At 37.6% G+C, this 25,452-nt stretch overlaps 1 protein-coding gene across 1 annotated transcript; it reads left to right on the top strand.

The window, feature by feature from the left end:
• Positions 1–3,831: 3,831 nt before the first annotated feature.
• On the top strand, positions 3,832–25,142 carry SERINC1 (serine incorporator 1). Its single transcript, XM_059700218.1, has 10 exons — positions 3,832–3,989; positions 10,169–10,330; positions 12,984–13,153; positions 17,988–18,067; positions 18,796–18,933; positions 20,224–20,393; positions 20,498–20,588; positions 21,845–21,989; positions 22,100–22,330; positions 23,586–25,142. Exons 1-10 carry the CDS (start codon positions 3,951–3,953, stop codon positions 23,719–23,721), a joined length of 1,362 nt encoding a protein of 453 aa, XP_059556201.1. The 5' UTR covers positions 3,832–3,950; the 3' UTR covers positions 23,722–25,142.
• Positions 25,143–25,452: the final 310 nt, after the last annotated feature.

Here is a 25,452-nt window from a genome sequence, read left to right as displayed (position 1 = left end):
ACTTCTGGAAGAGAGGATGATTTGAATGCTGTGAGCCTTTAAATTGCCTTGATATTCCTATAAGCTAAGAAGAAAAGTTTTTAAATTCTTCAAGGTTACAAGGTATTTCTTAGTTACAAATTCATGGCAACATATCTCTGGCTTTCTAAAAGTTCTAATTCATGGCAACTTGTATTTCTGACTTTTTAAGTTAAATTCCAAAATAAGCCACAGATGCAGTTTTGTTTCCAAGAAAGTCACTTGTTCTTCCCCAGCACATAGAAGGGTGGTCAAATGTTTTCAGGTCACATTCAGTAGACAAGGGAAGTTATGCTGAGATATTTCATCATAATATACTACATATAACCCTTTTATCACCGAGGAAGAACAAAATAGAGAATGAAATTTTTGCTTTGTGAGCTAGAGTTCAACTTAATATTTTGCATTAAAGCTCTATTATTTTATTGGCATTTAGGGGATGGGGTAGGAGGTAGGAAGGAAACCCTACTGATTTTCCTCAATAGATAATGTCATAGATTGTGTTTCTCTACAATTGCTGATATTACAAGGTTTAGCAACAGCTATTCATTTAGGGCTGTCAACATAATTGTTTTTTAATAGAAAATTATAAATCAATATAGGAAAAAATAAACATGATTTCCATATTTTTTAAAAAGATATATATATATTTTTTATTGATTTCAGCGAGAAGGGGAGAGGGAGAGAGAGAAACATCAGTGATGAGAGAAGATCATTGGTCAGCTGCCTCCCCCATGCCTCCTACTGGGGATGTAGCACACAACCCTGGCTGGGAATCAAACCATGACCTCCTGGTTCATGGGTTGATGCTCAACCACTGAACAACATCGGACTAGTGCTAAACATATTTTAGCTAACTGCCCTTGAGATGCAAAATGTTCTGTAAATGCCCTTAGCATTTCTTCAAGTAATCATTCTCAAGGATTATAAAATAGTATATTAAACATTAGAAACATTTAAATTCTCTACTCTTTATTTACATGATGAGTGCTTTTGTTCTCTAAATTTATTTATTTTCTGCCTGAAATATTATATTTTTGTAGTCATCTGCTTCACTAGTAGAAACATATCTGATTGTCATGGGAATTACTGGTTCAGATTTGGGCAAAAAAAAAAAATCTGTGTAGAAAGAAAATTGTTCACTTGCTATTTTAATGATTAAGATAATAATTTAAGAGAGTGTTTGTACCTTTAACATTATAGCTTGTTCCTTTTTTAAAAAATAAATACCAAAATTTGTCTTCACTGACATAACTTGTCTTTAATCAGAATATGCTCTTCCAATTCTAAGTTTATACTGACCCCTACAGGTTATTACGTTCTAATTTATTTCTAGGTTATTCTTACAGAACATAAGTTGAATAATATTTTGTTATGTTTACAGTTAGAATTTAATTATTTTAGGAGTAAAGCCATAAAATGCTCTTTATAGGCCCTTTCTCTCCTTATATTGTACAACATTAACTATGCAAAAATTTCAGCCATCCTAATTTAAGACAATTTATTTTGGGGATCCAAGATGTTTTAAACCACATCAGTTTCAATGTTGGTCTACTGAGGACAGGGAAAATAAGCAGCATAATTTCTAACTGACATGATTTCTGATTAACCTGATTATTTTCCTCAAAATCTGTTATATTCTCACAAGTTTCATAGCTATAGTCCATTAAGAAATCAACTTTAAAGTTTATGCAGAGATGTCTATAAAAGCAGAAAAGACTTAGGACCAAAGTAAGTCTGATTTTAGCTAAACTGGGTGGAGGGACACTGATTCTAGGTTAAACAGGGATCTTTTAATGTGGCGTGCAAGATTCTACATCGTTTCCTTATGGATATGGGTGAGGAGTTACAGGAGAGGGTGAAAGGCTACAGACTACTCACTTCTGGGCAGAGGCATTTCCAGGAACAAGTAGTAGGGAAGGACTGGTCTCAACAATACAGAAAGGAGCATGACCCCAGCAACCAGCCAAGGTATCAGTGAAAATTTACCTGTGCAACAGGAACTCTATACATGTCATATGCTTCCTAAAACTGCCAATCTAGCTTGAGATATAGAATTGATTCCTTCCTAGTCTACTCCTAGAGTAGCTCAGGAGTGAATGTGTGGTAGCTACAAAAGGCCCAATGCCATGAACTCCAGATGTTGGTTCCATATTACTCTACAATCATAAACCCTTCATGAAGACTAGAGCGTTATTCCAAGGTGTTGGTAACCAACTTTTAGAAAGATACTTCATTATTCGCACTTGTTCTGCAGAAAAACTCCAGCCGTGGACTATGCTATGTGAATTCAATATGGAGCCCAGGCTACGATCATTTTTCTTAAACTTGTACTTTAATATAATATGAGAATTGGGGATAATAGAAATGATCTCCTTACTGATCAGACAGTAATTTCCAGAGTATTATAAAGCAGAGCTGTGTTTTGACCTTTCTTTGACTTGAAGCCAGGCATAGATTGCCATAGAAAATATAAAGCTAAATATTTTCTTGTACATCGAAGATACAGTTTTATTGCCATAGGGGTAAGTAGTGAACCGAAATTATTATTTGGGTATAGATGTTCTCACAGTACTTATGAGAGTGATAATCAAGTCTATATTTCAAAGTAATTTATTTAGTTTCATAAGGGTAAATGTTGTGCCTAAATCATCCTGGGGATTATATTGGTTTAAATTGACTTTTATGGATGCATTATTGAATTTTTTACTATTATCAGAATAAGCTTGATAATCTTGCTTTACATTTTTTCTCCAGCTCTATTTGGGAGCTTTGATTATTTGTTTAACCATGTGTGAGAATGAACCCAGACTGTCTTGAGGAAAACCTTAAGCCTGTCTGTAGTATTCCAGAATTCTCTTAGCCCACTCTGTGCATGTCTATTCGGACTTGTGTCTTCTTGGTCATACTCATGGATTTTCCTAAGAAACTATTAATTTTGTATTTATTTGTTGGACTAGTGCACTGTTTTGTTTACCATTGAATCCTTAGTACCTGAGGCCTAAGCACCAAATAATCAGTAGGAGGTAATTTTGTGTTGCAATAAAAGATGCTGTTACTGTAATTTTAGAAATTTAAAGGTATTGAGTGTGCAAACGTCTTTTAATATCTTAATAGGATAAGAAATTAAAATGCATGTCAACAGCACACAGACAGAAGTGATACACCCAAATGAATGGAAATATCACAATAAAACTTTCCCAGGCAGTGGGCTGCAGGAATAAACTTAGAGGTAAGGGGGGAGGAGGCACAATAGTGAAAAAAAACCAAAAACAAACAAACACCAAAAACGAGAACTAAGTGGAGGTAGGAGGGATGAACTTGGAGAAAGATAAATTAATCCTCCCAAATCAGGAAGAGGTTTCTCTAAACGAGGAGGGAAAACAGCCACCACAACCCCAGTTCCACCCTTTACTAACACTCAAATAAAAAGTAAGTGAAGGTGAGTCTTCCTCACATTGCATTCTTAATTTGGCAAGCTACAGTCCGCCCTACATTAGCCAGACGCTATCAACCCGGGGTATTATTATTAATAATTTTAAAATATATTTTTATTGATTTCAGAGAAAGGGAGGGAGAGATAGAAACATCAACGATGTAAGGGAATCCCTCTACCGGGGATGGGAGTGGAGCCCGGACTTTTCAGTCTACCGGGCGACGCGCTACCCACTGAGCAAGCTGGCCAGGGCTCGGGCTGGGAATTAGAACGTTCCCCTGGGAAGAGTCCGCCGGGTCGCAGGGTTGCGCATGCGCAGCCTCAGCACCGCGCCCTCCCCGGCCTCCCCCAACCCCGCGGCAGAGGACGTGACGCCAGGAGGGGCGGGGCGCGCTCTGCGCCGGAAGTGGCTCGCGGATCGTAAATAAGCCCGGAAAACCGGGCGAGGCAGTGTCTCCATTTTGTTGGCATCTGCGGTCCCGGCGACGCGTCGGCCATGGGGAGCGTCCTGGGGCTGTGCTCCATGGCGAGCTGGGTAAGGCGGCGTGGGCGGCCCCCGGGGGCCGGCGTGGGGGGCGGGGGAGGGATTTGGGGGCCGCGGGAGGACCGGCGGGGACGTGGCGCCCCACCCAGCAGGGAGCGCCTGCCTCCCCGTTTCCCTCGCTCTTTCCCCCGGTCACTCCGACTCGGCGTCGGGCCCGGGTTCTTGCTAAGCGGACCGGGTGGCCGCGGGGACAGTGGAGATGGGAGGGCGACTCCGATGGGAGCAGTGCAGAGAGCTGAGCCCCCCACCTCCGCCCCCGTCTTTGTGGAAGGCCGCTCCCCGTTCCTCCAGGCCCCTTCCGTCGCTTTCCTGTCTGCCCGGCCCTGGGCCCTCGCCGCGCAGATCCGAGGCCCTTCCCGCCCGAGCGCTCCGTCTCCGCGCCCCCCTCCCCGCGTCCCTGCCCGCATCCCTGCCCGCGCCCCCGGACTGCGGCACCGCCCTCCCCGGGCCGCCCGCCTCTTTGTTCTGCGCTCGGGCGGAGCTGCCCGCCATCGGGGGCAGCCAGGCTGTGATGATGACACGGGAATAGCGTTTTGAAATAAGTAGCCCTATCGTGCGACGCAGTCCTATCATGCGGCCGGGTCCTGTAGGAAGAAATCGCGCTACGTGCTTCCCAGGCGACTTGGGCATCTGGAAAAGCGGTCCGTTCTGCAGGGTTCAGTGTCCTGCGTCTTTTGACGCCGAGCATGCCGGTGTCACCTGAAATTTATTATGCGCACTCTGCATTTTGATTAGGTAGCGTTGTCAAGAACGAAACCATTTTTCATTTTAATGGCAAGATTTCTTGATCTAGGTGGTACAAATAAACTTTAGTTTAAAATAACCACACTCTCCCAAATAAAAAGTAAAACACTGATATTACAGTTAATAAGGATATTTGTAGTTTGGGGTGAGATAATCTAGGAGCTCTAATTTCCACTTCTAACAATTGCTTGTCTGACTTCTCAAATTACTTCATTATCTACATTAGCCAGCATTTTATTTTGCATTTTTTTCCCAAAAAGTTCTTAATATGGCTTGACTTATGTTATTTGTAATAAAACAGTAAGTGGAGGTTGTAACTCCAACTCAGGTCGTTCTTGTAATTGGACAGGGAAACTAGGTATATACATATTTTTAATCTGAGTTAGGAATTTATTTGCATCTATTGACTTTTATACAAGAGAGTCATATTTAGTGTAATAAAAATGTATTACAAAATAAATGATTATTATAAGATAGTGTTTTTTTGGGTGGGGGAGGGGTGGTGGTGATATAGTGTAATTTGGTTCACAAAGTTAGATTTTGTCCAGTTATCAAGTGGGCATTTTTTTGTATTTAGGAAAGCTTTAAAAGGAGGGGTAGATGTTTTCCATTTTGTCCTCCTCTCCCAGATCAGTGATGAGCAAACTTGACCTAAAGGACAATTACAGGTTACAGAAAAAAGTTTTAAGGATTCCTTATGTGTATGTCTTTTAAGTCAGAAAGATAGCAGCTTTAGTGAACAATGTGGGGAAAATGATATTCCCAGCTTTAGTGAACAATGTGGGGAAAATGATATTCCTATATATGTTTTTAAAATTCAGTTTTCCACCTTTATTGACTACAAACAATACTGTGATAGAATTGATAACTGCCTTTCCAAGGTACATAGGAAAGAGAGACAAAGAGGCAGTTTTCTTATCTTCTAGTGATTAGATCTCTGGCAGATGAAGAAGTTAGGTGGCCAAGGTTATTCATGGTTCCAGGTTATTGTGGCCAGTGTAGCAATGTATTCTACAGTATGCAGTTCCGATCTTGTCCCTTTCCTTCCTGGTGCTCTTGTCTCTCTCTTCCTGAAGAGTTGTAGTTGCAGTTCCACAGCAGTTAAAGGAGAATTTGCCTTTGAATATACACATCCATTTCTTCCGTAGTCTTAACAGTCAATATGCTCATTTACCTAGAGGTTTTGACAAATTTAAAATTTATTCAAATTTTAAAAAATATTCACGTCATTAAATTAGATCAGTTAAGTAAAAATCCCTTTTTCATTCTACTGGTGTTTCTAAAGGGAACGTGAATAAATTCATATATTCAGCCTGCCATCTTTAACCAGAATCCCTCTGTATTACTTTTTTATATGTGGCCATTATGTTTTATGACCATAATTGCCACAGTTGCTTAGTTTTTGCACTAAACTAGTCATTGTTAATGTAATCTAATTAACCAAATTTTGTCATACAAAATTTTCAAAAAGGATCATGGATGCTGTAATCCCTGAATTCTTCATATTTAAAAATGTCTGTTAAATTCTTGAGAGACATTGTGGATTGGTATAATGTACAGTTAACCCTGAACAGGGGGGATGGTTAGGGGCACTGACTCCCATGCAGTTGAAAATCCAAGTATGACTTTGATTCCCCCAAAACTTAACCACCCTTGGTATCTGAAGGGGTTTGGTTCAAGGACCCCTGCAGATACCAGACTTGATGGGTGCTCAAGTCCCCTGTATAAAATGTGAGTAAATACATGTAGTCAGCCCTTCCCATCCTTGGACTCCCAGCTGCAGATTAAAAATAGTATAGTATCTGGTGGTTATTGAAAAGAATCCACATATATGTGGACCAACAGATCAAACCCATGTTGTTCAAGGGCCAACTGTACACTAATAAGTACTTTTTTCATGTGCTTATTGGCCATCCATATATTTTCTTTTTTTTCTAATTAAGTTTGATAATTCCTTATATTATGGATATAAATGAGTTATCAGATACCTGATTTGTAAATATTACCTTTAAGTCTGTGGCTTGTCTTTGCATTCTCTTAATGCTGCCTTTTAAAGATAAGTTCTTAATAATGATGAGGCCCAATTTATCAATTTTCTTTTTTTGTGGGTCACACTTAATTTTGATAAGCATTTTGTAAGTCCTTTGGGATCTCCATGTAGAGGATTATGTGTGAATGGAGGCACTTTTATTTCTTACTTTCCAGTGTATATATCTTGTCTTTCTTTTTCTTGCCTTGTTATATTGGCTAGGACCTCCAGTGTGAAGTTGAATTCAAGTGGTGAGAACAGTTATCCTTGCCTTGTTTTGGATCTTAGGGGAAATCATTCAGATTTTCACCATGAAGTTTGGATGGCTATGAATTTTTCGTAAATGCCCTTTATCAAGTTGAGGATATGCTACTCCTTGTTAGATGAAAGCTGTATTTGTTTATCATGGAAACGGAATTTTGTAAAATATTTTTTTCTAAAATATTTTTTCTGTATCCATTGAGATGATCAGTGTGTGTGTGTGTGTGTGTGTGTGTGTGTGTGTGTGTGTCTGTTTAGTCTGTTAATGTGAATTGCATTGGTCAGTTTTCAAATGCGTTTCCCTACTACATCCCATCTGATCAGTGTGTTATCATTTTTATATACTTTTGTTAAAAATTATGTTTTAGAATAGTTGTAGTTTCACAGAAATATTGAAAGGAAGATACAGAGATTTCCCATATATTCCCTGTCCCCATGCATATATAGCACTCCTGATTATCAACATTTTTTACCAGGGTGGTACATTTTTTACAATTAATGAACTTACATTGACAGATTATAATCATCCAAAGTCTGTAGTCTACATAAGGGTTAACATTTGCTGTTGGACATTCTGTGGGTTTTGGGCAAATATATAATGACATATATCCACCATTATAGGAGCATACAAAATAGATATATTGCCCTAAAAATCCTCCTTGCCTTGACTATTCATCCCTTCACTTACTCCCAACCCCTGATTTTTTTTTTTTTTACTGTCTCCTGTTTTTTCCCTTTTCCTGAATATCATACAGTGGCAATCATATAGTATGTAGTCTTTTCAGATTGGTTTCTTTTATTTAGTAATATCCTCTTAAGATTTCTTCATGTCTTTTCATGGCTTGATAGTATTTTTTTTTAGCACTGATTAATATTCCATTGTCTGGATGTGCCACGTTTTATTTGTTCATTTCCTTACTGAAGTACATCTTGGTTACTTTCAAGTTTGGGCAATTATGAATAAAGCTGCTATAAACATAGGTATGGGAGGCTAGTTCAACAATGGAAAATCAATTAATGTAATCCATTACATCAGCAAGTTTTTAAAAATTACATGATCATGTTAGTAGATGCAGAAAACACATTTGACAAAATTCATACCCTTGTTCATGAGGAAAACTCCCAATAAATTAGAAGTAGAGGGAACTTCTTCAACATGATAAAGAATATCAACAAAATCCCTACAGCTAACATCATACTTAATGGTAAGAAACTAAAATCTTTCTCAGTAGAATCAGGTACAAGGCAAGAATGTTTCCTCTCACCACTTCTTTTTAACATTGTCCTGGAAGTTCTAGCTAGTGCAATACGACAAGAAAAGGAAATAAAAGATAAAAGGTATACAGATTCACAGGTGACATTATCATCTATGAAGAAAATCCAAAAGAATCGAGATAAAAAACTGGATCTCCTAAGCAATCATAGCAAGGTTGCAGTATACCAGGTTAATATATAAAAGTATATCACTTTTCTATATACCAGCAATTAAAATGTGGTATTTGAAATAAAAAACGCAGTACCATTTACATTAGCATCCAAAAAAACTCCCCCAAACTGAAATACTTAGGTATAAATCTTGTAAGTACTTAGATACTTGCAAGACCAATATAAGGAAAACTACAAAACTCTGATGAGCAAAGTTTAAATGGACAGATACTCCATGTTCATAGATTAATAAGATTCATTGTTAAGATGTCAGTTTCTCAAAAATGATCTATAGGTTCAGTGCAATCCCAGTCAAAATCCCAGTAAGTTATTGTTTGGATATTGACAAATTGATTCTAATGCTTATATGGAGATACAGAAGACTCAGAACAGCCAACTCAATATTGAAAACCAAAGCTGGAGGAGTGACACTACCCGACTACATGACTTAGTATAAAACTGTAGCAGTAATCAAGACAGTGTAGTATTGGCAAAAGAAGAGACAGGTAAGTGGAACAGAATAGAGAGCCCAGAAATAGACCCATGTAAATATAGTCAACTACTGAATACAAGTGGTGAGAACAGGTATACTTGCCTTGAGAGAGAATCAGTAGGAAGCAGGAAATACTTCTGTTAAAAAAAATACTCTTGGGCTTTATTCTTGGACATAGGTGAGTTACTTGAAGATAATTTGATCTTTTTGATATTTGCTTTTAGACTTTGTTAAGTGAGACTGGAGTGGCCTTTAACTTATGGCTGATTTTTCCCCCAGTAACAAGGTTTTTCTTTCTAGCTGGTGGGAATACCAACTCCTCTTCCTGCCGGCTTCCCCTGGGTAATTTATTCAAATGTATGCACCAATCGGTGCTCTCCTGAAGACTCAACTTGAAGCCTCTGCAGATCTCCAGGGCTTATTTTGTGTAATTTTCTCTAGGATTTTGCCCAGTGAAGCTGTCTTCATTTCCCTGAACTCTCAACTCAGACTGCTGGTCTCAGCCTGGATCCCATGCCCTGCACTGGAAACTCCCCCCAGGCAGAAAGATGGGCCAATCATAGAGCTCATATTTCCTCTCTTAGAAATTACTATCCTGCATTGCCTCTTGTTAATTATCTGAAAATCATTGTTTCATTTATTTTTTCCCCTGATTAAGGCACTGTTCCCCTATGTTGGCCTGAGTTTATGTGCAGTTACCTTAGAGAGAGTTAGCTGGCCTCATTTCATTTATCTTATTTTGCCTAATTATCACTACCACCAAATCAGGAGAGGGAAAAGATAAGGACACCAATTTACTTCTTTTCCTCTGGAGTATTTGAGACTTCTCAGAATTTTGTGAATTCACTAGTATGATTTCTGGGGAGCTGGAGATGGGCTTGTAATCATGAATATTTCATCCCTGTCCTGTCGCCCCCCCCCCCCTTTTTTTTTTTAGCTAAACATTGATTGCTGCTGGTGATTTTCTCCCTTCATTGTTTTAACTGATTTTATTCATTTTGCTTGACACAGGGGCAAGCACTTTTATGTTTGACTTTGTTCAATCTTTACCCAGATGATACTAAGTTTTATAATTTACAGATAATATATGTGAGCCAAATACCTTTTATCCGTTGGTAATTACCTTAACTTCAGTTCTTTTTCTTTTTTGAATGGATAGAATGTAAATTTCCCCTCTGTCATTTTAAACTAGACTTATTTTTAATATTCTTTCCTCAGATACCATGTTTGTGTGGCAGTGCCCCGTGTTTGCTGTGCCGATGCTGCCCTAGTGGAAACAACTCCACTATAACTAGGCTGATCTATGTATTCTTCTTGTTTGTTGGAGTGTGTGTAGCTTGTGTAATGTTAATACCGGGAATGGAAGAACAACTGAATAAGGTTAGTATTTTTTTTAAAAATTAACTGAACCTATAGTGTGTGTATGCATGAAACTGATTTTCTTTTTGTATTGGAAGCAGAATAATGTACAAAGTAAGATAATACATAACCTCAATTTTAATTGCTCATAATCTTAGGAAAAATAGACAATATAGGCATCTTATTAAATTCTGTGATGGTGATATAGAAAATGTGCTATGCTAATAAGAGAAAATAAGTAATTCTAACCAAATAAATGCCAATTTCAGTGGGTATCAAGGAAAAGGGGCCATTCTGAGAACGAGTAGAACTTTTGTATTCAGAGATTGAAAAATAGGAAGCTGAATGAAGATAAAGAGCTTTTTGAACCTAGTGTGTATGTATGCTTTAGGAAGATCCATCTGATAATTAGAAGTCAAGCCATTACGTGTGGAGGCTGTTGCAGTGATGTAATAAGTGAGTGTATAGAGGTTCTGAAACAGACTGATTGTAGAAATGATGAATCTGGATTTAAATATTGGCAGTGATAGGATTATAAGTAATAGCAAGATTCTGGTATTAGACAACTGGCATGAAACTGTTGCTGTTAACCCAGAAAAAAGTAATAAGAAGAAAGGGTGTTATGTTTTTAAGATTTTTTTCGTGGAGTCAGGTTGTAAAAAGCGATGAGGAAAATACAATTTATTATAGTTTGTGGCATGTTGACTTGGGAGTACTGAACTACATATGTAAAGAGAGAGAGAGAGAGAATCAGTAGGAAGTAGAAAATATGAGTATGTAACTTAAAAAAGAAAGGGGGTTCGTAGAGAAAAGGGAACCTCCGGAGAAACAGTGAAAAAAGGGAGCACCAAGAGAAATGTCCTGTTGTGCAGTCTTCAGAAAGAGAGTATTGGACAACGAGTTCATGACTTGAAAAAGCAGTTTCTTCAGAGTGTTGGAGCTAGAGGGGAGTGGAAGGGGAATCAGTAGGCCATGAGGAAACGTATCCAGTGTGTATAAAATGCTGATTTGAGGAATTTTATAGTGAAGATGGTGGTCTTAGCAGGAAACTGAGTTAAGGATTTTTTTTAGAATGGGGAGATTTAATTTTATTTTGAGAGTAGTCCAAGATAAGAGATCTCATCTGTGTGAGAGAGAGAAAGAGGGAAAGGGAGAAGGTGATCAAGAGAGGAGATACAGAAGTTAGCTGCCTTCCAAAGCAAGGTGAATGATAATAGAACATTTGATGCTGAAAGAGAATATTTATGTCAGAGAACCTCCATTTCAAAGCATATAGTTGTATGCTTGGGGTTGGCTTTGGGGTGAGGAAAAAATGGTAAAAGTTTGGATAATTAGATTATTACGATTTTTGAAAGTAGCTAGTATCATAGCTGGATGCTCAGTTAATGTCACTCTAAATCCTGGGTATAATAAGCAAACCAAGAGATGTTCATATGATTTGTAATGGATCCAGTTGACAGTGGTTATAGTAGTTTAGTTAGTGGATGTTAGTTCTTATCACCAAATATTTCTACTTCTCTGCTTTCCGAAGGTCATCAAAGATTTGCATTTCCTAGAGTATTTGTGATATGTAGGGTCATGTCCCTAGTACTGATCAGTGAGTTGTGAGTGGATGTGATACACCTCAGCTTTTACTTGCTGATGCAAGATCTCCTTTCCTATTACAACATGTGCAACATTTGAGATGGCTTCTCCAGCAGCCTGGATTCCTGAGTTGACTGCACGTGAGCAGGAAATACACCTTTGCTGTTTTAAGCTGATACTTTGGGGTTGTTTCTGTATGTACCAGCTTAACCTGACTAATATATGTGGCTGAAGTAAGTTGATGGAAATCGGCCTAGTGGCGTACAACTCTAAGGGAGAGGGATATTTAAGGGTGCTAGTGAGTACATGTTACAAGTGATTATGGGTCAATACATATTGCCATAAAGTTTAAATTGGGTTGGAAAGGTAGGATTTAAACCAGACCAAGAAAGAGCTTATTAACTGTGTAGAAACTAGCAAAAGGAAGTAGTGCCTTCTTAGCTTAAATGTAATTTTAAATTCTCATGTATACAAATAGTGTGTATAGCTCTGAGGACTACTCCCATTTATTTCACTTAAATTTTTATTTATTTCTTTATTTTGGTATTCTGATTCCAATGTGACTTTCCGAAATGGTCATCAGCCTTTTTCAAGATTCTAAGTTAAAAAATAAAATCACTGCCAGCGATTATGTTATTCTGAATTTATTCATTATCAGAAATAACAGTTGTTATTTACATAGCATTGTTTTTAAAAAGCCATCAGTATTCTTTTTAGGGTTTAAAAACTGACTCAGTTGCTCTAATTCTTTAAACTTTTATTGATTATGTTTTTCTCTTTTCCTATATAGGTAATTTAGTATATCACAGCAGAATACAAGTTTTAAAAAATTCAGAATAAGTTTGCAAGTCAAAAATAAATATTATCTTTAGGATTTGCACTTATAGTTTATCATGTGCTCACATAAAGTGAAAAATGAATTAAACTTTTATCTATAAAAATGTTGCAGACTTACCTTGATTACATATTCAGCATTAACTGAAAAGCAAACTTTAATTTTCTAAATTTTTACTTAAAATACTTGATTACACAATTTTTTATTTTTACTTGAAAAAATTCTAGATCACAAACTCTTGTTTTGTTGTATTAGATTCCTGGATTTTGTGAGAATGAGAAAGGTGTCGTCCCTTGTAATATTCTGGTTGGCTACAAAGCTGTATACCGTTTGTGCTTTGGCTTGGCTATGTTCTATCTTCTCCTCTCTCTATTGATGATCAAAGTGAAGAGCAGCAGTGATCCTAGAGCTGCAATACACAATGGGTAAGTTTTTTAATGTAGTCAAATGCTGTTTAATGATGAGATACATTCTGAGAAATGTATTGTTAGGTGATTTCATCGTTGTGCGAACGGCGAACATCATAGAGTGCACGTACACAAACCTATATGGTATAGCCTGCTACACAACTAAGCTGTATGATGTAGCCTATTACCCCTAGGCTATAAACCTGTATAGCATGTTACTGTACTTATTCATACTGTAGGCAGTTGTACATAATGTTAGAATTTGTGTATTTAAACAAATGTAAACAAACAGTACAGCAAAAGTATGGTATAAAAGGTTAAAAAATGGTACAATTAATCATGAATGTAGTTTGCAGGACTGGAGTTGCTCAAGGTGTCGGAGTGAGTAGTGAGTGAATGTGAAGGCCTAGGACAGTACGGTAGATAAACTATAAATACTGTACACTTAGGCTGTACTGAATGTAAAATAACATGAGATTAAATCAAACATGAGATAAAATGGTGCAATCAAGAGACATGGTAAACATGAGAGCTATGAGGCTGCTGCTGGCATAACACAACATACTGTTTTATAGGAAAACTTGTTTTTGTAAAGAAAAAAGACTACAGTCTAAAATAGTAAGTATAGCATTCCCTGAAACTAATATATTGTATTTCAACTATAATTGAAAAATGCATTCTTAAAAAGTATATTATAGTAAATACTAGAGGCCTGATGCACAAAATTCGTGCACGGGTAGGGTCCCTAGGCTTGGCTGGCAATCAGGGCTGATCTGTGGGGTGACCGGCAGGGTGGTTGGGGGCGCCCTGCAGGCTGAGGGCAGCTCCTGTGTTGAGCATCTTCCCCCTGGTGGTAAGTGCATGTCATACTGACCAGTCATTCCACTGGTCGTTCTGCTGTTCGGTCAATTTGCATATTAGGCTTTTATTATATAGGATATAAGCCAGTAATAGTTCTCTGTTAGCATTATCTAGTTTATGTGCTGTACATGATTGTATGTGCTGTACTTTTATACGACTGACAGCATAATAGTTTTGTTTACACCAGCATTGCCACAAACATGTGAGTAAGGTGTTGCACTACAGTATTACCTCAGCTATAACATTATTAGGTCATATGAATTTTTCTGCTCCATTATGATCTTATGGAACCATTGTCATATAGGTTGTTGGTCTGTTGGTGACCTGAATGTTGTTACGTGGTGCATGACTGTAAACTTCAATATAAGAGTCTGGGTAGCCTGTTGCCAGTAATTTTGAATCTGTCTAAATAACATTAAAGCCAAATAAACTTAAACAATTTATAGAATATTTTGTTAGTTATGAATGACAAAGTAAGAATATCCTCTTGCCTAGTTGAGAATGTCAGACTTTGGAAACATAAATGTTAAATGTAAGCCTTCAGTCATTTATTGTTATAATCTCTGATACATAATGTTTTATATTTTCATCTTAAACGAAATCACCACTTCCGTGACTGGTAATGAGCAGCTTATTCTTTTTTCTCTTCCTCGCTTTTGGTGTGTACTTTACATAAAGTAGAACTCAGTTCCCTAGACATACAATGCAGCCAAAATGAAAAACTTCATTCCTAAACACAGTGATTGATTACTTTTCTAAATGTTGGTTGTACTGAAGAACCTAGAAGGAAACTTCAGGGTCCCTTTTATTAGTCTTCTATAATATAGAACACCATTTCTGGTACTCTGTTTGAAAATGTTAAATTTTATCTTTTTCCCCCACCTTAAGTTAAAAAAATTTTTTTTGAGTATTTGCTATTGCTTATTTACTTATCAGGGAAATTAGTCTACAGTTTCCTTTTCTTGAGGTTAGGGTGGCATGCAGGCACTGACTGGGCTGGGCCTTGAGCTGGCGGTGAGCTAGCTTGTCGTGGCCTCGGTGACGAGGCTTCCCCTCTGCCAGCTGTGGCTCTGCAGAGCAGATGGCGGCTGTGCCCTTGACTGCCAGCCGGGTAGGAAACCTTGTGGACCCACCCACCCCTACACAGGGTGGATGCGGCCACAGCGGCGATGGATGTCCTACTGGAAGGGAACTTCTTGCTTTCTCTTCTGCCTCTGATGCAGAATTTGATGCTGTGGTTGGATATTTCGAGGACATTATTATGGAGTTCCAGTTATGACAGAAACATTATGGACAACTACTACCAGGAGTTTGAAGACACAGAAGAGAATAAACTGGCCTACATGCCTATTTTTAATGAATATATTTCTTTGATAGAAAAGTATATTGATGAAGAGCAGCTGGAGCGGATTCTTGGATATAACATGGCAGCTTTCACAACAACTTTATAGCACCATAAAGATGAAGTGGCTGATGACGTATTTGACATGCTACCAACATTAACCGATTTTCTGGCTTTTAAAGAAATATTTCTGGACTACAGAGCAGAAGAAGGAGGCTGGGGACTGGACTTACACAATGGTTTAGTGGTAACTTCATTGTGCAAATTATCCTCTGCTGGCTTTCCAGAACAATCTGTGGTGCTATGTCCCACCTCCAGGCAATGAGATTGTTCTGGAGAGCAGCAGCCAGATATACTGAGACAGGCGTCGGCTAATGACAGAAGAATACATCGTGGAAAGACTAGCTCTGTTCTGCAACTCTTCATTAATGTTAAGTATTGATGGGTCACAAAAACTACCTGACTTTTCCTGGGACCTAGTTATATCCTGAAGACCCTTGTGTGTCAGCAGCCACCTCTCCCAGGGGCTTTGAGTTTCAGGCTCCTCTGGAGCAAGCCCACATCCTGCATTCTCCCTGGGTGCCTTCCACAGCATACACGGTGGCGTGTCAGCAACCACCATCACCAGTCCGCTTTGTTCCAGAAGGCTTTGCATGAGTATTGTGCACTCAGCTTTTTATATGCATTAAAGTTTCAGTTCTCAGTGGAGTTTTTGACTTGAGAAATGTTTATGTGGATGTTCCTGAAGCCAAGTGCCTGCGTTGAGATTTCTGGAGCTCCTGTTATCACAGCTAGTCTTGGCTGGGAATCAGCTGAGCAGAGATGTTCTTGACCTAAATGCTACATGTGAAAACCAATTCCTAGTCTTATATTTGCAGTCCTTGTATCATTATGTCTTCTGCTGGTCCTAATGAAGTCCCACTGTTTCCAGAAATCTTTCAAGCATTTTTGAAAAAAAAAAATTTTTTTTATAGATGAATACTCAGCCTACCCTAGTAGTTATAATCTTGGAACTTCCATGATTACTCCCTTAAAGAAGTATTACTGTGTGCTTTTAAAAAGTATTTTTTTTATTGATTTCCGAAAGGGAGAGGGAAAGAGAGAAATAGAAACATCAATGATGAGAATTATTGATTGGCTGCCTCTTATACATCCCACACTGGAGATCGATCCCACCACCTGGGCATGTGCCCTGACCAGGAATCGAACTGTGACCTCCTGGTTCATAGGTCGACGCTCAGCACTGAGCCACACAGGCCAGGCTGTGCTGTGTGCTTTTTAAAGCAAAAATGCACCCTAACCGGTTTGGCTCTAAGGCTCAGTGGATAGAGCGTCGGCCTGTGGACTGAAGGGTCCCAGGTTCGATTCCACTCAAGGGCATGTACCTTGGTTGTGGGCACATCCCCAGTGGGGGGTGTGTAGGAGGCAGCTCATCGATGTTTCTCTCTCATCGATGTTTCTACCTCTCCCTCTCCCTTCCTCTCTGTAAAAAATCAATAAAATATATTTTTTAAAAAAAAGGCAAAAATGCTTTTTTTTTCTTTTCAATTTTGGCACTCCTGTTTTACTGGGCACTGGTGAATGTGTGCTTATGCTGAAATATAGTAACAGGTATTCTTATAGCATGTGAAGTGTTTGTGCAGATTTGCTTATAACCCTTTCTGTATAAATCAGTTCTTTGTTAGGTATTCCTTTAGGGTAGGGACTCTGCAATTCTTTCTTCTTGTCAAAACCTTTCTACTAAGACAGTGTTCCACTGGTCTAGTTCAGCATGAGTTGAAATAGCAAACAGTTCTCTGATCATCTGTCTGCTTTGATTTAGTATATTGGCTTAAGTAAAAATAAGAATCTGTACTGACTTTTCACTTGGCTGTTCTGGTTTTAAAAGATGAGCTACAGACTATGTGTTTTTGTACAGTTAACGGTGCTTACTGCTTTTGTACTGTGAGTTAAAAGAACAACATCAAAGGCCCTGGCCAGGTAGCTCAGTTGGTTTAGAGCAGGGGTCCTCAAACTACGGCCCACGGGCCGCATGCAAATACAAATATTGTATTTGTTCCTGTTTTGTTTTTTTACTTCAAAATAAGATATGTGCAGTGTGCATAGGAATTTGTTCATAGTTTTTTTTTTTTAACTATAGACTGGCCCTCCAACGGTCTGAGGGACAGTGAACTGGCCCCCTGTTTAAAAAGTTTGAGGACCCCTGGTTTAGAGCTTGTCCTGATACACACCAGGTTGCAGGTTTTATCTTGGGTCAGGGCAAAATGAGAAGCAACTAATGAATACAAACATAAGTGAAACAACAAATGTTTCTCTCTCAAAAATCAATCAATGAATAAACCCAGTTGTATAATGTACATTATATTTTCACATATTATTGCACTTATTACATAAAATAAACCTGTGAAATGGAACTGGGTCTCATTTTATTGTAATGAATTAAATATAAAAATGTTTTCCTTAAAATTGTCCTAAAGCAGTGTACATAGTAGTCTTCACTTCTCATTCTCTGGATATCATCAGAAAAAAATAGAACAGTAACATGAAGTATAGCTATTCTTCAAGGTGTTTTTAAAAGATTTTATATATGACATTATTTATTGAATGACTTGTTTATTAATAAAAAAATCATATTTCCTATTCTTTTAGATTCTGGTTCTTTAAATTTTCTGCAGCAATAGCAATTATTATTGGGGCTTTCTTCATTCCAGAAGGAACTTTTACAACTGGTAAGAAATATATATTTTTAAAATTGTATGATATTGACATTTTTTAAAGAAAGTTAAAGAATTGCCTGGAACTATAACTGTTTGTTTCTTTGTTTTGTTTTCCTTTTCTCCCAGTTGGCAAAATCAAAGCATTTATGTAAAACTAGAGGCCCAGTGCACGAATTTCGTGCAGGGGAGCGGGGGTGGTGGTGTCCCCCTCAGCCCAGCTTGCACCCTCTCACAATCCGGGACCGCTGGCTCCTGCCTGCTTTCCTGATCGCCCCTAACTGCCCCTCCTGCCAGCCTGATCACTCCTAACCCGCCTCTGCCTGCTGGCCTGATCCCTCCTAACTGCCCCCACTGCCGGCCTGGTTGCCCCCAACTGCCCCCGCTCCCCCCCACCCCCGCCGGCCTAACTGCCCCCCCCCCCCCTTGCTGGCCTGGTTGCTCCCAATTACCCCCCCCCCCCCTTTGCTGGCCTGGCTGCCCCTCACAGCTCCCCCCGCCCCCGCTGGCCTGGTCGCCCCATGCAGCCTGCTGTTAAGTCCTTTGGTCGTCCCTCACTAACCCCCCTGCCGGCCTGGTTGGCCCACGCAGCCTGCTGTTTGGTCGTTACTGTGAGGGTGCCCTGGCCAATTTCACATTACCCTTTTATTAGTATAGATTGTATTTCCCCTTTTGTGTATTGCGATAGTGACAAATAATAAAAACTGAACCAGCCACTTATTAGTACGTTTTTTTTCTTTCAGTGTGGTTTTATGTAGGCATGGCAGGTGCCTTTTGTTTCATCCTCATACAGCTTGTCTTACTTATTGATTTTGCCCATTCATGGAATGAATCATGGGTTGAAAAAATGGAAGAAGGAAACTCAAGATGTTGGTATGCAGGTAAGTTTTTGTCTTACAGAATAGCTTCAAGATAGCTTAATTTTGAAGATGGGAGCAGTATGAAGTTACCTCAAAAAAGTAAAAATGGAACTGCCTTATGACCCAGCAATTCCACTTCTGGGAATTTATCTGAAGAAACCCAAAATACTAATTCAAAAGCATATACGCACCTCTATGTTCATTGCAGTGTTATTTACAATAGCCAAGATTTGGAAGCAGCCCAAGTGTCCATCAGTAGATGAGTGGATTAAAAAACTGTGGTACATTTACACAATAGAATATTACTTGGCTGTACAAAGGAAGGAAATTTTACTCTTTGGGACAGCATAGATGGATCTGGAGACCATTATGCTAAGTGACATAAGCCAATCAGAGAAAGAGAAGTACTATAGTATGATTTCACTCATGTGTAATGTAATGCACAAACTGAACTAGCAAGCAGACATCTCTGATGGGTGGGTGAAGGATGTTAGGGGAAGAGGGATTGAGCAAAAAAAAATTAAAAAAGAGAGAAAGAACTCATGGACACAGCCAACAGTGTGATGATGGGGGGGTAGAGTGGAAGAGGCTATAGGGGATAAATGGTGATGGGGGAACATAAAGATTAAAAAATACCTTAAGTAATAGTCCCCTTCTAGTTATTTTTTTCTGTATTTTGGAAATAATTTTTAGCGAAAGTTACTGTTTTATAAGGTCTGTAATATAGTTAGCACTCTTTTTTTTTTTTTTGGTCTGACCCCACCGGTCTCTAGCAGATACACTGCCACAGTGGAGCAGACAGTTAAAAAAAAAAAATTTTTTTTTTTTTTTTTTCAGAGAGGAAGGGGGAGAGAAACATCTATGGTGAGAGAGAATCATTGATCAGCTGCCTCCTGCACAACCCCACACAGGATCGAGCCTGCAACCTGGGCATGTGCCCTGACCTGGAATCGAACCTTGACCTCCTGGTTCATAGGTTGATGCTCAACCACTGAGCGACACTGGCTGGGCTAGTTATCACTCTTTCAAAACCATCATATTTGCTCAACCACTAAGCCACACTGGCCAGGCTAGTTATCACTCTTTCAAAACAATCATATTAGTATGTTACTAACTTGAAAACCATAATAGCAGTGAGCTATATGTAAAGAGTTTAAGATTATTCTGTAATAAAGTTCAGAATAGTATTTCCTCCTTTCATAGCCTGCATAATGCTCACAATGTTAGTTGCTTAAATATAAGTAAAACAAGGTTAGGCAGTTTCTAGTATTTGTGATAAAATCTAATTGTCCAATTATATTTCTTCCACAGCTTTGTTATCAGCTACAGCTCTGAATTATCTGCTGTCTTTAGTTGCTATCATCCTGTTCTTTGTTTACTATACTCATCCAGCCAGTTGTTCAGAAAACAAAGCATTCATCAGTGTCAACATGCTCCTCTGCCTTGGTGCTTCTATAATGTCTATACTGCCAAAAATCCAAGTATGCTCTTTATATAATTAGTTTTTATGAAACTTCTACTTTGCTGAGTTTTTCTAAATCTTAGATGATCTTAGAACATTTATATCCATTGCTTATTTTTGTAGGAATCACAACCAAGATCTGGTTTATTACAGTCTTCAGTGATTACAGTCTACACAATGTATTTGACATGGTCTGCTATGACCAATGAACCAGGTATGTTTTGTTTGCTTGGGTTTATTTTTTTTAAGCAATCCTGCAACTTTTATTTTTTCCAGAGATGGTCATTTTGTGAAATTAAGCTATTTAAAGATGAAGACAAATGCATGATTTCACTCACACATGGAATGTAAAAACAACAAAAGAACAAACTCATAGAGACAGACAACAGATTGGTGGTTACCAGAGGGCAAGGAGTGTTAGAGGAAGGGCGAACTGGGTAAAGGGGTTCAACTATTATGGTGGGTTGCGAAGACAGTTATTCCTAGATGAATAGAGTATGGAAATGATACCATTTCCATGTTTGATGTATTGCTACATACTTTTTAGTTTCTTTCACTAACAGAATTATAAGAAATTACATGACAAGAAATATACCTAATTTGCACAGTGCATATGATAAATAGGAAGAAATAAAATATGGATTTAGTTGAAGAAGCAAAATATTAATTCCGTTGTAGACAGTACAGTTTATTTTCACTGAAGATTTTTTTTATCTGTTACTACCTTGCAAGTGAATATAATTGAGCTTTGTAATAAATCTCTTTATAGGTCAGTTACATTGCATTTCATGGGAATAGAAGCCAATATATGTCATTTGAGGTAAAAAAAATGGTTGAGGAATTACTGTTTTCTGAAAAAAAAAACAAACATTTTGTAAACTTCACTGAATACTTTACCAACTCTACTTTAATTTTATCTTAGAAGAGTTAAGAAACTGAATAAGCATCAGGTCATTATGGCTTAATGTATTGGCACAAAGCATTTGCTAGCATTCTAATAATTGGTATTATGCGTAAGCTATTTCTTTTATAACAATGTACTTTGACAGATTGGTAAACTTCATAGTCACTATTGGTATATCACAATAGAGAGTAAAAAGCCAGTGAACTTCGGTGTAAAACACCTGAATTCCTAAGTCAACTAGAGATTCATTTATACTTTGAAAACTTACTAATATTTTTCAGCTCTGCCTGAGGTTGAAAATGAAATTATTTAACTTTTCCAAGCACTGCTATAAAATTAACAAGATAAAACTTGGAAGGTTTCATTATTAATATAAATACAATGTCTTAAAGTATTTTGTGCCCTTTTTCAGAAAACCTTTTTGAATTTGTAAAGGTATAGAGAATTAAAAAGAACAATTATACCTTGAAAAATAATGTTTTAACTGTTCTAACAAATTAACTCAGATTGGTGGTGGGTACTAAATTGAATATTCAATTAGGTTATAACCTTAATTTACATTGCAGAAACAAATTGCAACCCAAGTCTGCTAAGCATAATTGGGTACAATACAACAAGAATTGTCCCAAAGGAGGGAGAGTCTGTCCAGTGGTGGCACGCTCAAGGAATTATAGGACTAATCCTCTTTTTATTGTGTGTGTTTTATTCAAGGTAAGAAAAATTACAGAATTTTTTTAGACAAGAAGTCTATAGATATTCATTTATAAATCATTTTTTAATGCCCTTTTTCTTCTCTCTTCCTAAACTGTCTTTCCATTCAGCATCCGTACTTCGAACAATAGTCAGGTAAATAAACTGACTCTAACAAGTGATGAATCAACACTAATAGAAGATGGTGGACCCAGAAATGATGGATCACTTGAGGATGGAGATGATGCTCACCGAGCTGTAGATAATGAAAGGGATGGTGTCACTTACAGTTACTCCTTCTTTCACTTCATGCTTTTCCTGGCTTCCCTTTATATCATGATGACCCTTACCAACTGGTACAGGTACATATATTTTGTTAAACTTTGCATGTGGAAATTCTGATAGCTTTTTCTTAATTCCATTGCAAAATATGGTCTGAAGTACTTTTTATCCTTCAATGTATTTCAAAAATATCGCAAAATGAATATTGAGATTAGTGTACTTTTACTTCCGTGCTTTTGTGATAACATTGAAATACTTCCAAATCTTGTAGATTAAAATATATCTTCATTAAACTAATATTTCCTATAGAAATACATGTTGGTAGTTTATCCAATAGCTTGTTATTTTTTAAATTCACGACAAAATACAGTAAAAGATATGTCTTCTGGCTTGTTCAAACTTTGTCATTAAGGCTTTAAAATTGAAGTGTGAATACATTAATGTAGATGGCTCCATAGAACTTCAAAACTAATTTATGCTTTTTTTTAATTCATAAATCTTTTTCTGATGAGAGGAAGGTAGCAATTTATATTATTTTATTTTTGAAAATTCAAATTTTGTCCAAATGATTACTGAAAGATTTGATCTAAGATTCAAGGTGAACTATATGTTTTGGGCAGTTGTGTTTTTAATAATTTTTAATGCATAATACCTTTAACTTGCAATAAGACTTTAAGTACCAGCAAAAAAATGAGAAAAAAATCACTCTGCTTCATTTCTTTGAGAGCAGCCTTTACTGGCACTTACTATTGAAAAATGAACATTTAAAAAAATTTCTACAGTGCAACATATTAAGTGTAAGAATCCACATAGTTCTCAGTAATTCACAGCTTTGGCTCGCAGGCGGTAATAAGAGTAAATTTAAAAGACTTTAGATCAAAGTGTACTTGCTATGTTTCATTAACACAAAAATCAGCTAGGTTTGGGATGTATATCCTTCCCAGTCTTAAATCTGAGAGGGGGATGAGGGAGGAGTGAGTTCCCCGTATGTGCTTTGAACAGATACAGGATTGATATGTCTTCTGTGTTATAACATCTTACTTATCTAGAGGTTTTGCTCCATTTCTCTGCTGTCATAACCACTAAGCTAGAAATACACAGAAAGCCTGTTATGTAAAAAACTACTTTAGATGCTTGTCTTTTACTCCTTTAAAGAAAATTATTGCTTTTTAGCTTCGCATTATTAAAGTTAGTATGGAAAGCAAGGCAACAGATTAGTCAGCAACTATAGTATCTGTTACCACTAACTGTATACAAAGAACACTTCTGAAATAATGCGGTAGCTTGATGGCTGACCATTCAATACCTCTCCTTTTTGTTTTCTTTAAATTTCAGGTATGAGCCTTCTCATGAGATGAAAAGTCAGTGGACAGCTGTCTGGGTGAAAATCTCTTCGAGTTGGATCGGCCTCGTACTCTATGTTTGGACACTGGTGGCACCACTTGTTCTTACAAATCGTGATTTTGACTGAACAGAACTTCCGGCATGAAAGTCCCAGTTTGATCATTGCTTATTGGAAATTAATAGTATTTCCAACTTTCGTAAAGTTGTGTGTGTGCTTCCCATAAAACTTCTCCAGTGTTCTGGCATGAGATTTTGCTGCTTGCCATTTTATTCATTGTATTCTTGCCAAGTGCATTGATAGGTGTGTTAGAATGAATCACAAGAGGTTTTATGAGTATGGTGGAAAGTTAGGGAAAGTGGACATTACGTTCATCTTGTTCTGTACCTGTGAAAATAATAGTAAAAAGAAAACTTGACAATTTTAAATTTTGTTAGAACTGAAGCTGTATCTTAGAAAGTATAAAAGGAAGTGGCTGCCTTTTGAAATACTTGATGCCTTGCCTTACAGGAGATTGCAAAGAACATGGGCTATTTAAAAATTATGTAAACAAGTCACTTAAATGGCAGTTGTCTGAAAAATCTTTTCAGGTTTTTCCATTATATAAATATAGGAAACTTATACCGGTGGGGAGTGTTTGAGGGACAATAATGTAGGTTATGATGAAGATTGAGATTTCAAAGAAAGATTGGTGGTGAGCATTAAATTAAATACTCACTTAGGTTCTATCTTCCTTGGGTAGAGATGGCCTTCCACACCAACAGAGTGAACCTTGTGTTGGTCATTGTAAACGTGCGAAAGTAAGGGGTTAATGGAGATGCTGGGAACTCTGAAGGATAAGACAGAGGTTTTGAAAAGGATAATCATGAATTAGAAGGAAGTTGGTGAAAATCTCCTTGAAAGCTCATTTTGAAAATCAAAGGTGTTAAACTTTTGACAGGACAACAAGAAACTGCAAATACTAGGCTTCAGTAGATACTTAGACAAAATCTAGTCCAATCCTCCTGTTTTAAAAATGAAGCAACTGAGGCAGACTTAACTCAGATAGCTAATTAGTGGCAAAGCTGGGAAGTCCTAAGCCAAAATAGCTGACATTCAAAACTTAATTCTGTTAACAAAAAACAAAAAGAAAACACATAACAGATTTTACACGAGTACTGGTGGGTAATTTATGTGATGTGGATTGCTGGTGTCCAGCTTGCCTTCTACTTTTAAACAGGTCATGAGAATGATGGAATGCTGTACAATAAACTGCTTATAGTATACTATACAGTTCAAAAAGTGTTTAAAATGCTTTTGTATCTGCTGCCACCTAATATGTATAGGTTATTATAATCTTAAAAGTCAAGCAGTATAACAGCCAATTAGAAACTTAGTTACTTGTGTCATTAGTGAGTATATTAATCTATATTTACTTCTTTTAATGTATTAAACGAAATACAATTCAACTTAATCCCCCTTTATTCTGTATTGATATTGTGTTCCATGATTTGACTGACTGTATTCTCTCTCTAAATAAATGAATTAAGAGAAAGTGCGTGGTGTATTAATTCTTTATCAGCTCAAATTTAGGTGACTTTAATACTCAGACCTGTGTTCCTCCTGTGTACAAAAGAACCTGGCACTAGAGTAGTGATGGCGAACCTTTTGAGCTTGGCATGTCAGCATTTTGAAAAACCCTAACTTAACTCTGGTGCCGTGTCACATATAGAAATTTTTTGATATTTGCAACCATAGTAAAACAAAGACATTTTTAAAAAAATATATTTTATTGATTTTTTTACAGAGGAGAGGGATAGAGAGCCAGAAACATCGAAGAGAGAGATAGATCAGCTGCCTCCTGCACGCCCCCCAGTGGGG

The sequence above is a fragment of the Myotis daubentonii genome, chromosome 6 (assembly GCF_963259705.1).
Source record: "Myotis daubentonii chromosome 6, mMyoDau2.1, whole genome shotgun sequence".
Classification (NCBI taxonomy): Eukaryota; Metazoa; Chordata; class Mammalia; order Chiroptera; family Vespertilionidae; genus Myotis; species Myotis daubentonii.
This window is presented reverse-complemented; position numbering and strand designations above follow the sequence as displayed.